Genomic DNA, 16,471 nt, shown 5'->3' with positions numbered 1-16,471 from the left:
GGTTGCCCACATGCAATATTGTATATGCCATGGGTTTAGGTCCAGACTTACAAGTCCGGAACTGAACCTAAACCTCTGGACTTGAATCCGGACCTGAACCTAAATGTGGGTTTAGGTATGCAGCACTAGTGTCTGCTAACAACCTCATAACACCTCCTGACACGCTGAATTATAAAAACCATGGGAAAAAGTTTCCAGCTATTTTGATCGATGTTCATCTTTATCGAGAGCTCTGCTTTTTTCATTAGTAACGGGTGATGGAATTTTGAAGACTTATGATGTGGCAAAATTTCATATTTGCTTTGAATCCCTGCTGTGGTAACGAATTTGGAATGTCAGCACCTCTGCCAAGTAAGCAAAAGTTCATGTGTGTTATAGAGCATTGTGTCTTGTCGAAAGTCGCACAGGTGCTGCTTTTCTGCGGTCATAATTCTTTTTTCGGTGCAACTCTTGACCCACAATTCTGGCTGTTGACAGCTAAGACCCACTGTAGGTGGAACACGTATAGCCTTATTCATAGCGGTTAACCAATCATGTGCAGCGCGCACACACATCACAACCAAAACATCCTGGCTGCTGAAGTTCATTTCCTCAGTTCTTTGTCAACGTGATGAAGTTAAAATTCCGGGACTTTGTTGTTGTTCGTGTCTATTGTGTGCCATGCCGCACGTGCCCTGACACTCTTGTCTGGTACCTACGCAGCTTTGAAAAGGTGAACAAACAAATGCCCAACCCACTCTGCAAGAGGTTTCCACATGGTTTCCTTGTGTTTGTGTGCTTCAGAACGTTCAAAGACATCTGTGTAGACTCTACAGACCACAAACATTACGCTCAAGTTGTTTTTGTCGTACAAATATGAACGAAACTACATTTTTCCTAGTCACAGCACGATTTTTGAAAACTTCTCATAGTTGATATCAGATGACTTTTTTAATACAAAAGTAAAAGTAGATCGCAAAGTTCAGTCCAATTGTTGACTTATAAATATATTGCATCACACCGCAATACAGGAAGTTCCAAGTACTTGACCACAGTACGTCACAGGAAAGAACGGAACTTGACATTCCTGAGTTTTCTGAGATTCCCACCGTCATAGAGTTTCATTTTCTCAGACAGTGTACACAGTTTAGTACGTTGTGGATACAATACAGCATGTAGTAAGCTAGTTTTACTAACAATGAGGAAGCCCAACCAACTAATCAATCAATTGTACACTGACAATCATGATCAGGTAGTTCTACTGCGTCATCAAATAACGGCTCAGTCTAATTATCCACCATTCTTTCCACTTCCGGTGTGATAATGAAGCAATTAACAGGGCTGTTGCTAACACATATCAGGACTGTCACTGGGTTACATATAACAGCACACCCTGTTTTATAGCATGTACAAACTAAAAAGTTGGTCAAAAATGTACAAAAATGCTTATCCACAATTCAAACTTGAAAAACCACTCTGGTCCTTCTATGTACGTGAATGCTTGTGTCATGCCCTTTAAACGTGTGTTCCCAAACAATTGTGAAAATGGCAAAAACTCAAACTTTGACAAAGATTTCTTATACATGTAAAAGGATACTGTCGTCAGCACCACAGCCTTGTACATGCATTGTAATACCAGCGCAAATACATTTTGGAATTAAGTCCCTTAATATAGAGGTGATCATGCCTAAGTACCTATGGGTCACGAAAAAGCTCTGTAGTAAACTTTTGTGGTAAAAGACTGGCCAAAAGCAACTAAAAAAAAGACCGCCCAAATCGCCCTTTTGTACGCATGAAAGAAATGGGGACATGCTCCCATAAACCTTGTGTACAATACCGTCCGCCCAGGCATTTGCCGCACTAGAAAACGGGACCACACAAAAACACTAACCCCGAACCACTCCGCAACCACTTTCCCATTCATCATGAATACCAACACAGTCCACATTTTCATGTGCGCACATTCAGATTACCGAGAAGCGAGAGATTTACGAGGCCAGGCCACCGTGTGAAAAAGATGTTCCCATGGCCTTTCGTGAACTGTCAGCTATCTCATGCGCACGTAAGAAAGCCCTTAGGCGACACCTCCCTCCAAACACTCTCCTGTCAGTGCAGTTTACTTCAACTTTCAAGCTGACAACCAACGCGAAACACACTCACCATAACTCCCATGTATGTTTCATCTGCAGGGTAAGTCCTAAGACAAGGCAAAATCAGGTCCTTCCCTTCTCGTGTCCTGATCAGAAGTGCAGGCGGTAACCAGAGTGACTCGCACCCTACTGTACTGTGTCACTCCCCTCCTCTGTATGACTAACCAGTCCAGCACTCCGGGGCAGGCAAATGTAAATAAAGACCCAACCCAGCCTCATTAGCATATACCTGACACACACAGAGAGGTGGTACAAAGAACAACCGTGCGTGATTTGGTACGCATAGCGGACGTGCAGGCACCGTGAGGTCGGAAGCGTTTGTACATGCTTTAAGCCCCACTCCTTTCACCCATAAGACAGCTGCTTTGGAACATGGTTTGTTTTCCTGCAGTTTTGTACCCTGCAAGAGGATTTTCCCAGCACTTCTGACCAATGAGAACACTTGACACAGTTCTGGTGGCTCGGTTTTCATGAGTTTTTCTGTCAAACCGATTTCTACTGGACAGATGTCGATGCCTGGTCGGAATCTTTCGATCTGTTTATCCGAACTTTTGTTATTTCTATTATCCCTTCAAACATCGGACTTCCGGGCACTAATATTGACCCGAATGAGGATTATTCAAACAATTTCCAACTCCGCCTACTCCTGACTTGTCTTAATTTTCCACCCAGTTAGACAACGTTAGAACAGTCTTCAACTTCCTGGCTACAATTGTAGCAATATTCCCTGTCACTTCCTCTCACCTGGTCTGTAGCAATCCTATGACGATGACTTCCTGTTACAGTTCTAAATTGTGACATTCCACAGGTAAATGTAGAGTACAACTTCCTGGCAATTTTGCACTGTCACTGTCTAATATCCTGTAATTTCATTTTCCTGACAGACTCTCGAAACCCCTCCGCAGAATTTCTGACATTTCTTACTCAATGAAAAGATATGCGTCAATACTTCGTAAATTCCTCGAACAAATACCTGTACCTGACTCAACTCTACGATGAGGTTTCCTAAACGTGTGATGTTGCACGTACGGAAGACAACAAGAATCTGAGCCATCTGCAAACAACACGACAGTTTATAGAACTATCTGTCTTGTTCTACTTGCTCCTGTTTCGAACACTCATCCGTAAGGCGTTACACCTGTAGGGTAAAGGGTGGAGTCACAGTTTTTAATTACCAATTTTTTCCAGGTCAGGAATCATTATGTAAGATTTGCTAGTGGCCCAAACTTCCGGGGTGATCCTAATATAATTAAGTTGTTCCATTTCTTCTTCTTCTTTATCAAAGCTAAGACAAGAGGGTTAGGGTTACCTGTGATTCACTCCTTATTCATTCTTCCTGAACCTTGCCTGGAAATATGATCTTGTTGATTCATAAGAAGAACGGATACCCACATATTTTGAATTTTCACATGAAAATCCAGAGGGGGTGGGGCAGGGTCTACTGACTATCTATGGTCTCTTGTCTTACCTAAAATACCTTTGCAGTGTGTGCAATAGGCTCTTGTTTTACTGTGTTACAACTGCAAGTATTAGTAATACAGTAATCCATATCAGGAATTCCAAGTCTTTTTACATCAAAAGTAAGAATTAACAAGCTGTCAGGTAACACTAGAAAGAACTATTCAACTGAGTTTTGATAGTTTGTATTCCGATTCCAAGGTACTGTCCGAAACAAGACCAGTGGCTTATAATAACATTTCCAGTAAAATTTAGGCCAACTCTTCTACACATTCCACCCTAGACAGAAAGGTAATCCGTCCGTGAGATAACAGAACCGGCCTTTTCTTCCTTTAGCTTTTGAGTCAACATGTTGCTAGGGGAAGGAATGTGTAATTTTGTGATAGCTACTGCCGCTTGTAAGCTCTGATCTCCTCTGGTTTCATCCACACCTACTCTCCAAGCAGAGGTTTGGGCCTTGGCTTCTTTTTGACGTGTTGTAAGGAGTTTTATCACAATTTCTTTTCTGTGCTGGTACTGTATCTTTTGTTAAGTGATAACTGCCTGACAAATGGACACACCCTGGCCAATTTGATACTGTCTTTGCAGCCACCAAAAGATCTGCTTGGAGATATACATTTACACCAGGCTCCTGGTACATGTTCAGGCCAGTCTGCTTCTTGTAGCTGGTTCACCTGGTTGAGTACATCCATGTATATTGATAATGTAAATCCAAACAAACTATGAGTCTAACAGACTCATGCAAAAACAAACCGTTTATTGTGGTAAAATGATAGACAACTACAAATCTGAAACATCCTTCCCATGACTCATGTTGGCCCAGGGCCGTATCCTCTCTAACAAAAACAACAAATCTGTAAAAACAGTAATTATTTCTCAATAAAGACAAAACCACAATGAGAAATCCATCTTCCACACAGGAAGCAAACTCGGTGTCAACGAACTCTGACGATTCGAGTTCATTGACCAGCCATGGCCAATGAACAATCTTCAGTGATATGCTAAAGAACGAAGCAGAAATTTCATAAAAATGCTGTACATCTTATTTATCTATTATGTCTTAAAGTGATACTTTATGGCTTAAAATATTTAACACCTAGCTGTAAGACAACAATGCACTCATAATTACGCTGGTGTCAAGACTATTCCTCGAAAATCATGAGAAGAAAATTTTTCTCTGTCCACACAACTTTTTGAACCTAAACCTTGAACAAGTTTTGAACCTGATATGAAATTACATGTACGCAATTTCTTGGTACAGGACAATTCTTACGAAGTACATTTCGTACACGGTCTATTCCACAACAAGTTTTAACGACCATGATCTAATTGACCTTGAAGCAAGGTCGACGCCAATGGAGGGTGGATACCTGACACTAGTGATCATCGTCAGGATGTAAAACGTAATGAATACGTCTGTTCCAGCAGCCTTCATAGTTGGCGGAACAAACACGCAATGTTTTCCACACAGGAATGACCCAGATTTTTCACCGGAAAAAAACACTAGTCGCTTCTATATATAGTCATATCTCCACACTTCATACAAATGACTAAATAATTGCTTCATAAATTCAAAAATGGCTGAAACCTGCTTTTCTGTAAATCATTTTATGTCTATGCCCAGTTTTACGTGTTAACAGATTCAATTGTTGAGAGAAAATTCAGATTGACAGTTCAAAATACAGAGATCTAAGAAAGCCAATGTTAATGTTATCCAAACTTTTGCAGGTTGTGGCAAACAAATCTACAACGACCACTTGTTTTCCTCAACTTTTCATCATGACATCTGCCCTTTTTGAAGGTGACAACTATGCCACTAAATCATTTCCAACTGAACAGAGTCGTGACAGTTACTTACGTAGGTTACACAGTGGGAAGGTAACTCCCAAACACTGTCCGGGTGGCCTCAAATGCGTCACGACTTAATGTCTCGAAAAGTGAACAGAGTTTCAGGCTAAAAGTAAAACTGTGTTGGCTGCCTCCCTCTGTAAACTCTACCATGATGTGATCACAAAAGAGCTTGTTCCAGATTTGAGCCCTGCATTTGTACATGTTTGTGAGGGTGAGGGACGTTCTTTGTGACATGTGTTGGTTCAGTATAATGGCATTTATTGATGCAGCTTTTAAACACACAAAAACATGTGACAGAGCTGGAGTCTCGGTCAGAGATGGTGTACAAATGACGTAAATGACCCCGGCAAGTCAACTCATCCAGAACACGCCATCAATGAAATTCACAAGTGAATACAATACAGCTGAACGATGATAGAAAATAAGATACACTCCTGTCGTTGATAGTCTCAAACTTAAACTTCTCTACAAATTCTACTGCAAGAAGTTTGCTGGGTCAAGTGAGGCTGTTATAGGGGTAGATGTTTGGAAAAGGTGTTCTTAACACCCCATACAAACCCAGCTTAAGTCAGGACAATGACCCCATCACCAGGCCAAAAATCCGTGTTGCCATGACAACCCAATGACTCAGGTGACTACCCTTAGACGTGGTTTATTTCAAAATGCCACGGAACTGTCTGCCACGTTTCTCGCAAGTCTCTCAGCACTCCAAATGTGCCAATGTGTCCAGAATTTCGCACGTGAACTCTTTGGAAACAGACATCTTTCTACAGTCTTGTCTGTCAAACGTTCCCTAGCACATTGACCTGGGCAAAGAGCTCTAGGACAGGTTCAAAGTCCAAGACTTCTTTGCTTGCAAAGTGGCTTCTCCACATTCTTAAGTCCCTTGTAAGTCTACTATAGACACCTGTTAATTCTGTCCACAGCAAGATGAAATTTGACTTTGAGAAAATATTTCAAAGACTTTTGATATCCTCTTTTCATTACTATACAGGTACACCTGACAACATGAGCCATTGGTATTGTTCAAAGAAGTAAGTAAGAAATGACTATGGAATTTTCTCACTGTACGTTTGTAACTACTGCTAGGTACATCCAAGTCCCAAAGCTTGGGAAGAAGTCTTCAAGAAACTGGCAAGAAGCCCAGATGTTTCACATGACCTTGAGCATTTAGAGCAGACTGCAGAGCTGACAGACTTGTGGCACATCGAATGAGGTACTGTTTTTAGTAACCTTGTTCATCAATATTTGTGCCTAGATGTTCTGATAGTAAAGGTCACTATGTTTAGTTTAGATAATGCCAAGAATAATAGAGCACTGTGTACTCTTGATCAAAGTACATACTTGAAATAGTCATTAGTTTAATAATGGAAGACTTGAGGACATTAACAGCCTTTGTTGGACTTACAAACACTTGAGAGAAATGATTGACAGTTGTAAACAGTTGAACAAATTCATATCACAATGCCAAAAGTTCATCAGTTCCATTGATTCCATCAAGCTGCCTGTCCCTCCAGATGAAATGGTACCTTCCAAAATCCAGCTCTGTGATTGGTTGAGAAGATATTACATAACTAACCTTCTGAAACCTATGGGGAAATGATGTTGTAGATAGACTTTATTAAGAACTGGCCTTGATCTGGTTCTTGTGATAGCTTGCATCTCTCCAGATCTTTGACACCATTTCTGATGACTTTGATTTTCTTGAAATGGACAGGACAATACATTTACCCTGAGCTAAACCAACCTATTCTCTATGTTAAATGCTAAGAGTGTGAAACGCATTAGGAGATGGTGACATCACCAATATCCTTACTTTTCCTTGCCAGTAATTGAGATCACAGCATCTCGAAAGGCTGACCGGTGTTCGAATCCCACATATGGAACTTTTCAAACTTGCGCTGTGATGAGTCCAAACACACTGTAAGTCAGACAAAGCTAACAAGTGCCTGAGGGAGAAGGCTTAGGAATTCGAAGTGGTTAGCTTAATTTAGTCCAAGAACTTTTGATAACACAGGGCTGCTGACTGAGACTTGTAGTACAAGTACCCACGTTCAAGAAAAAAGGACGACGCAGCATTGCTATATATAAAACAGAACTTGTAGGAAGAAAAGAATGCACAATATCAGAGGCCAGGATCAGAAGCTTATTACAAAAGAATGCACCACTTTTGAAGTCAGTATCGCTAGTGGAAAAGAAGCCAGACCCTGAAGGTTAGAATGCTTTCCTTATTTTCCTGTCCTTTGAAAGACAGTAACTTTGGACAGGAAGTCGAATTCTTAATCCCAGACTTCTGATGAGATGCAGAAAGAATCTGACCCAGTTTGGGAGAGACCGCATTGGCCTTGATTTTCTTCAAACTGTCTGTACATTTGTAATCTTCACTGTACAACAAAAACAACAACACAACAAGGTACCGACAATTTTTGCGGTCAACAACACAAATGACTGTACAAGAAGCACACACGAAGACTGTACAAAGAACAGGTCGTGGTAACAATCACACAACATTCTGAATTTCCCTTCGGGCAGCGAGGTATGTTGCCTATGCTAATGAGGGGAACAGCTTAGTACTGGGCTCAGTCAAAGGCTCAACCGCATGGTAACCAGCGGAAAAGGTCAGATAGGGATCTGCAGTCTAATCGTAAAACCTATCTTCTGCGTTCTTCCCTTTTCGTTGCCGATCCTATGTTCAACGCTTTGAGTCAAACCTTAGCATTTCAAACTGCTGCAATTAAGTTCATCGTTCACTTTCAAGTTTATGCGCTCACATTTTATCGGTTCCCTGACCAAAGTGGAGAAGCGATTCTTATAACCGATAACCTGTGACATATGCCACATGACATAGCCAGTAGCGACCGACACAGCAAACCTTTCGCTTCGACGTCAACTCTTTGATGGTAATCAGCAAATGGTAGAAAATGCTCCGGATACCTGCACAATTAAGGACCCGTAAAAAAGTTGATGCAGTAAAAGATTAGCTCGAACTTCGGCTGTAAATAGAGCCAAGGACATGCCCAATGGCGATGCGTAGGACCTTTTTAACCTTGAACCAATTTAAAAGGGACAGGTGTGACAATGAGCAAAGGCGAGTGTCAGATGCACACTGGGGAGAGTGTGAGGGGGAGGGGAACTACATTACTCCTGTGCTACAAGGCCAAGAGAAGCTGTCCATCCCACACAAAAACTGTCTGGATGTGTTTGCTCGAGAGCCGAAACTTTTCTGGACCTTGGCAAGCCCTCAAGTGAATATTCTACTGGTAATGTTACTTGTGCAGGGTTGTGACATGTATAAGTTTGAGGCACAATAGCTGCATGAGCTAATCACCATTGTCTGACAGCTGCTGAGAGAAGAAGATATTTTTAACCAATTTTGGCCAGGGATCCAAGAGAGAAGGCTCGGGACAGCCAATTGCAACATTCCTGTTTCCACTCGAGAATTAAACCTATCTTGACACACATAAGCAGAAGTAACTTACCGAGAGCTTTTCTTTTTCGTAGAGAGCTAAATCGTCATGGGGAAAGCGCTCTTGGACCTGCATCATTTTCATCTGGAAGGAAAAGAAATCATTTGAGTGATTTTGATCCTGAAAAGGCTACAAAATATGCTTCACTTTTTGTCAATCATAAGGACATGGCGTGTTATGATTATTGGTGCGGACAAAAATATACCAGTTGACCGTAAAATTGCTTATTGTTATAGGCATACGCTACCTTTCTTGTTGTCAATTGACATGAACATGATATATACACACACTTCAAACAGGTACCCCTGGGGGGGAAAGTTGGGAGTCATTTTCGTCTGTAGTTTTGATAAGATCTAAGACAGTGGAACAGACGCTTAAATACTTATCTGCTGGTATCTGCAGAGACTTTTACATTGCATTTACCTGGACAATGAGTGAAATAAGATCAATAAGTGAAAACATCACTGATTCAATAAATCAATCCCACATTCAAACTTACCTCATACACTCTATACACAAGGACAGTAAAGAAAACATGCGTAAACAAAGCCTTCACTTACCGCACTTACTACACTGCTGCCGTACATGGTTCTGACTTGTCCTTCCAACTGAATATGAAGAAGTAATATATACTACAACCTAACACTTCATGTGGATGGACAGACAACGCTTGCCCACACACAGGCTTGCTGAAGAGTCATGCCGTACAAGAACTCGTATCTCTAACATAGCACAGTCGCCTGATCAGAGATTACGGACAAGGATCCACCTCAGCGATGACCTGACTGTCTGGAACTACTTCTTGGTGCTACCAGTTTCTTCCAAGACGTCTTGAACAGACCGACAGTCTGTCAGCCTGAGTCACCGGGCTCCTGTCAACTTCCGAAAGGGAATGGGTAAGTAGGCATGAGCTGGAAACGTTGCAGGGCCTGTGTCTAAGTCCTGCAGTGTGATAGCTATCTTTATCAGACTAGTATGATGTGCTTTAGGCTGTTCCATTTTAAAACTTGAAGGGGTGGCAGGGTACCTTTGTATGCCATAACCAACACCCACATTTGTCTATACCTCCTTTTTTGCTGTATTTACATATTCCCTATTTACATCTATTTATGAAACAACTTTAAAACACAATTTTTAGGCCCCCTGTAGTCCAGTTTTATATCACAATTGGATGGTCCACCCCTTCAAAATAGGACTAACCTAAGATTCTTTATTAACTGATTATAATATATGTCTAGTATTTGGTGACTTCACTGTTTAGGGATGTTGTGCGTGAAAAAAACAGGAAAATAACATAATTACCGACACCCCCCTTTCGGTTATTACCAAGAAACTCGATGTTAATCTTTTTTTGGTCAGAAAGACAGGTGACCTCCAGGCGTCAAATCTCTTTGCAGAGGAAATGGTTTGGATATTTCTGCCGACTGACGCATCTACAAGATGTGAAGTTGGATCGGCCCTTCCCAGAAATCCATCAAGACCTCAAGACTTCCTCCACAGTTGGGTGTGACTTGGCAATACAGATGATTAAGAAAGTGAACATTCTAAGGATAATATTTTGACAGGGCATGAAAGAGGTTGAAGGTATCAAATTTTGTCACAACTGTAGAAATATAACAGCTGTCAAATCGCAGCTAGAATTCAGCATAGTGTCATAAGTTATTGGAGTTCTCCACCTTTTTTGTGAACAGTAAAAATTCTAAGGGTACTATTTTGACAGGTATGAAAGGGGATGCTGGTAGCAAATTTGGTCACAACATATTACTATTAGAAATATAACAGCCCATAGAATTCAATTCAGCATTGTGATTGTAATTCTCCAGCTTTTTTGTGAGGTTGAATCATCAAAGAGGCCATTCAGCTATTTATCTAAATGCGACGGTCACAACTGGTATCTGCAATCAATCAAATCCCTTTTCAATCCTTTCATCAGAGACCTGTTTGGAGGTTGTGGTGGCGGGTATTGATTGACAGAGAGTGTTACTTAATGGGCACATGAGAGTCAACACTTGTCATCGCAGGGAAATAGACACTGTAACCTCTAGTCTGACAGATGAAAACCTTGCCCTGGAAGCCTTCCCACAGAGGGCCTGAGATGCCGCACATTTCTCAAACAACTGGAGACCTTGCGCCGACTCATTTTGGACGTTACATACGACTTACTAGGTCATTTGCTGTAGACAAAGCAAACCAAAAATTGTACATTTGAGGTCAAACCAACTGATAGGTAGAGATGTGGATGATAAAAAAACATTTTTCAAATACTCAAATACTGTTGTACAAATTCAATTCAAAAAGATATGCTACAGAATTATGTATTCAAGAAAATTGTAGATGTTTGTTTTTTGAGAAAATTGTAAAATTAGTGTACCTTACCAATGGGAGCTTACTGTCCAAGCCCAGCACATTCTAGATTAATCTGAGTGGCAATACCAATATTATTGTACCACATCTCTTTGTAACACTACTAAGAGCTGTTTACATGCCCCAACGCCAAGATAAACAACAGTGCTTAGAAACAAAATAACACCAGTCCAACTGTTGCAATGGATCCTTCTACTCTCCCATGACGTTTCTTGCCACTGAACTGAGTGTGCAGGTGTGTCCTTGGTAATTACGTCTATCAACGCTGGTCCCCCTCACACCAAGATTAGACTAAGCCAAGTTCAAGACCTTTTGAGTAGAACACTCCAAACAAGGTATTGACCCTAATCTGTACAAGACAGGTGGCGTTTGAATAGAAACTGTAACGGTATTGTTTGGGCCGAACACTTATCGTATAGGCATGAACCTACAATGCTTTTTCCACCATTTTCAGTATAGTCGGTTTGATCATACCTGGACAATCAGTCTCTGATCATAGATGATTTTCATATCTTTAACCCCTATCTAAATGCCAAATCTGATGCGAGTTTATACAAATCTGAACAGGTCTACACAGTCTATTCCTAATTGCATGTGCACATTATTTCCATCTGTGTATTTCATACTTGTAGGCAGTGCAATATGTTTTACCACCATTAATGATTCGTCAGCAGAACGTATTGAAGGAAATCATATTTTTCATTGGAATTTTGGTCAACATTCTGCAAAACTGCTATGCACTATACATTACAGGTTTAATACAGGCACAGTACATCCTGCCAACATGCGCTCAACACAAGGAACAAGATCAACTGACTAGCATCACCAGACCGGAATGTATGAAACACACTATCCTACCCAAGGGAAGCCAAATTATCCACGCACAATCACAATTACACACCGGTGGTCAACTGTATACCAACCTGCACAACAGAAGTTGGTTTACTGCTTGTAGTGCCCATCTTTTCGAACGATGAACTTGCCTCTACATGTGCTCCGCAAAATTTACCGCTCAGTCAAATCCCTTGGCAGATTTGTACAACAAGATTGGACGGCCGTCGCCTAACCTTTTCCGAAAAGCACGCTCCGTGTGATGAACGCGCCGTAAGAAATGTTTTGACATGTTGAAAGCAACATGTGATCAGCCACGAAATGAGGACAACTCTCCATAGGATGCGCTTACGGCGAGTCTTGAATTAATTTCCATCTCCACTGGACGCCGAAAATTTCCAAATAACCTGCTCTTTGAAAAATAGACGATCAAAAGGTAATCATACCTGGGCGAGCGGATATTCGTGGAATTACTTGAATCGTTTCCATTAGAAGATGTGATTTTCCGAGAACTAAATCTGTTTCCATGGTAGGATTGATGTCAACGGATGTCTCTTTATTGAATAACATGATTTCATATTTAGGTTAAACAAATAGAATAGATACTATGCCTTAATATGGTCACTGACTGTTGAGCCATCGCACTTGCACACCTCTGCGTTACTGTTACACAATTCTGATACGTGGGCCTGCATGGGGGGTACTGATTACGAATTACGCAAAATTTTCAACGCCGGTTACGAATTACGTTAAAGTCTTAGAGCTGATTACGACTTTATGATTTGCAGCTAATGTACTATTACGAATCACGTTGATTTTTTGGGAGGCTGCCTACAGATTACGAAGACTAAAAAGGCCTGATTACGCCTTACGAAAAAAGGCATGCAGGCCCCCCGATATGTTTTCAGCATCATAACTCCATCCCTACAAGCCCTGTTATTCTGTATTTTTAAAATTTACAGTTCCCTTATCTGACCTTCTTCCTTCCTCTTCTTGGTACAGCGTCAATAAACACGCAGACGGACACTCAATCATACGAAAGCAAGGAGGTTTGCTGACCCTAAATTCCTCTTCCTCATACAAGGCTTGAAAACAAGGTCTTCTATCATACTGTCTCAAGAAACAGACAACATGTTGTGACATTTCTTGTTGTATGCATACAAACCTTGCTCCTCTGTTCCCTGGCTGATGAAGTTGGTGATAATATGATGTGATCCTTCTTACTTACTTACTTTTCACAGAAACAACATCTGTGTAAGGTCAACGAACTTACAAATCTAGGTTGAAGATGTAGGTAACTATATGATGTGGTCCTTAGGCCACACTGACTTAATTTTATGGATGACATCCGCGCGCGCATTGATTTTCGCCTGTTCTCAAAAAAAAAAGATCACGTCATCCAAGGCTCTGGCCTGGATAGTCCATGGTAGCATGCTATGTAGCGACAGTACGGGGCTGGTGGTAACTCTGGAGGATGGCACCCAGGCTACCAAAGCTCCACGACTCAAGACCTGAATACATACGTACAGTGTCGATTTATAAATCCGCAAAAAGCCAGCATGTGCCGCAGTTCTGCCGCAAATTCACAATACCAGCTTTTCCTTTGTATTCCTGTGGTTTAGTAGCATTTTTATTTTTGGCCGGATTTTTATTTTATTCGCCCGCGCGCACTAGTTTGGGGGTCTTCAGAGGATGTCATCCATAAAATTAAGTCGGTGTGGCCTTACTTACCTTCCAGAATCAACATCTGTGCAAGGTCATTCAACTTACAAATCTAGGTTGAGCCCCAAACAATACAAACACAATTGATTTTCCGCGCTCCATACCTCATTTTCTGCAAAGTTGACCTCCTCTTCGCGCTCTGTCACCATCTGTTGAGGCAGAACGCAACACAGAAAAATTTACAACTGCAAAAAAACAATTTTGCTTCTGCTTCTACTGATACACGTCTCAATTTTTCAAGTTTGATACACCATGCCTGTATCAAACTGATTGCTACAATGGCTACGATGTAGCAAAGCTTGCAGTAGTGATTTACAATGCAAATTTTGCAACATTTGGATAGTATATGGACAAACAGGATTGGAGTATGTTGAGGCAGATGTCGTGAGCCTGCAATCAATTTCATGCCTCAGGTGACCTCAATACACCATGATTGCCCAAGTCTCACGACTGTCGTACGTTTAAAAATGATACGAAGTAATAAAGGTCCATTATGTAACTTTTTGACAATACAAAAAGTATATTTTTCAGTCTTTTCTTTACATAGTAAGTTGACTTAACCCTTTAGTATTCCAGTAACTGTTGATGACACCAAAATTTAGTATAATTAGAAGATTTCAATTTTTTGCATACAAATTTACATAATGGGCCTTTAAGCTGGAATAACGAAACTATAAAATACCTTTTGGACGCGGTTTGCTGCCTTGGTGAGGTCATCGAAGTCAGGATGGTCTGACGGAGTTTCTTTGAGAAGGTCGGAGAGGATCTTGTTGTACTGAGGAACTCTCTGCACCTGTACAACAGAAAAAGTGAGAAGTTGAAACCGGAAGTTCTGCTGCAGTACTATAAGAAGCTGCTAGGGAGCCAAAAATCTAATCATTTCGAGGTCTCATCAAGACCTACCGACCTACCAAGTTTCAGGAAAATCCATCCATACCTTCTTGAGTTATCGTGCTAAACCATATCGTGCTACATGCGCTACCAAAAACATATTAACCTTCTTGGCAAAGGTAAAAAGGCTCCATAAAGGATCAAAAGAATCATACAAACAGAATTCTTTGAGTCTCTGTACCTTCAGGCCAATATCATACAAAGTAACTTTTCCTTGGATTGGGATACAGATAGTATAGCCAGGCCTGCACTACAGGCAATGCCCCACATGGGTGGGACACACATTTCACCAGCATTAACAGCCTTGGATACATTCAGTGTTACCTTACAATATAAATTTGTGCCAGCTTGGGTGACTCATAATTTCATTTCGGTATCAACTACCCGCAGACAGATACGGGACAGACCTGTCTCTGGCTAGAGACTTGTCTCTCGTACCAGTAAGTTCCTGGTTCTGACTCACTTATCAATCCACACTCCATCTTTACCTTCGCCAAGAAGGTTATGTTTTCAGGGGCGTTCGTGTATGTGTGTGTGTGTGTGTGTGTCTGTCTGTCTGTCAACACGATAACTTGAGAAGGCCTTGATGGATTGTCTTGATACTTGGTAGGTGGGTAGGTCTTGATGAGACCTCAAAATGATTAGATTTTGGACCCCCTAGCGGCTTGTTATGGTACTGCAGCTGAACTTCCGGTTTTGATATCTCATGATCTTGACATGCTATGGTGATGAAATTTAAATGGTAGGTAGCTCTTGTGCTGGGGAAGAAGTGATGTGAGTTTAGGCCCCCTAGCGGCTTGCTCTGGAACTGCAGCGATATATTCTTGAAAATATTCAAAAGGGGATAACTCAAGAACCGGTTGACGGATCGTCGTGATTTTTGGTATGTAGGTAGCTTACGTGATCCTTCATATAATTATGTGACAATTGTGCAAATATGGATATAATTTGCATAATTTATGGGGAAATTCTATAAATCAGCTGCATTCCATGATAGGACAATTAAAGCTTGTGACATTGGTAATTGACAACGAGAGAAACACAGGAAGATATTGATTATGTTAATAATGACCTAATTTGCATAATTAATGAGAAAATTTTATAATTATGTAATGATAACTGCCTGGAATTTCATACTTGTGGTATTTGAAAGTTAAATTGAGGTGAACATCATTAAACATAATTTATTCAAATTAGGATCTCATTTGCATAGTTTATTAGGAAATGCTAGAATGCATTGTTTGTTAATATAAGACTGTTTTTTTGGTTGAGATTATGATAAAATGATATAATTCATGAAAATTAGGTTCCTATTTCTTAAATCAGGGGGAAATAATCTAATCTATAATTTGTCAGTCATAAAGATTAACATCATTTGGCGAAGGTATGAGATCGGGGAACTCTAGTTTCAATATGTTTCACCGGTATCTGTTTCATATGCCGATTCTTAGAATACCCCTCGTCAAGAACTGAACTGTGTGACATCTATTTCTGTGCATATGAATACAAAAGCACTAAGATACTGTAGAAAGATGTCAGAGGCTGTCTGAAAGCTTCTTTACTTTAGTATGACGAGTTTAAATCCTTCTTTACACTACACTAAGATGGTTTCTTGATAGTCAATACTGTGTAGTGGCATCAATTTCATCCATGGTATTCTTACTCCATGGCACTACATTGTGTTATTCTTTGAACATGCCTAACAGGTTATTGTGTAACAGAAAAGACACCCCAGAAATACATTCCAAACACACAAGA

General features: G+C 40.7%; 1 protein-coding gene across 1 annotated transcript in view; it reads right to left on the bottom strand.

Moving 5' to 3' along the window:
- LOC109487388 overlaps window positions 1-16,471 on the bottom strand; it is a 71,599-nt gene that overhangs the window by 18,356 nt on the left and 36,772 nt on the right. Inside the window, exons 5-7 of the mRNA XM_019791376.1 lie at window positions 14,505-14,615; window positions 13,927-13,971; window positions 8,918-8,989 (exon numbers count right to left, since the gene is read on the bottom strand). Of these exons, the coding sequence (XP_019646935.1) occupies window positions 8,918-8,989; window positions 13,927-13,971; window positions 14,505-14,615 (228 nt within the window). The remainder of the gene's footprint in view (window positions 1-8,917; window positions 8,990-13,926; window positions 13,972-14,504; window positions 14,616-16,471) is intronic.

The sequence above is a fragment of the Branchiostoma belcheri genome, unplaced genomic scaffold, assembly GCF_001625305.1.
Source record: "Branchiostoma belcheri isolate BF01 breed outbred unplaced genomic scaffold, Haploidv18h27 scaffold88, whole genome shotgun sequence".
Lineage (NCBI taxonomy): Eukaryota > Metazoa > Chordata > Leptocardii > Amphioxiformes > Branchiostomatidae > Branchiostoma > Branchiostoma belcheri.
Note: the sequence above shows the minus strand (reverse complement) of the source record. Positions and strands in the feature narration are given on the sequence as shown.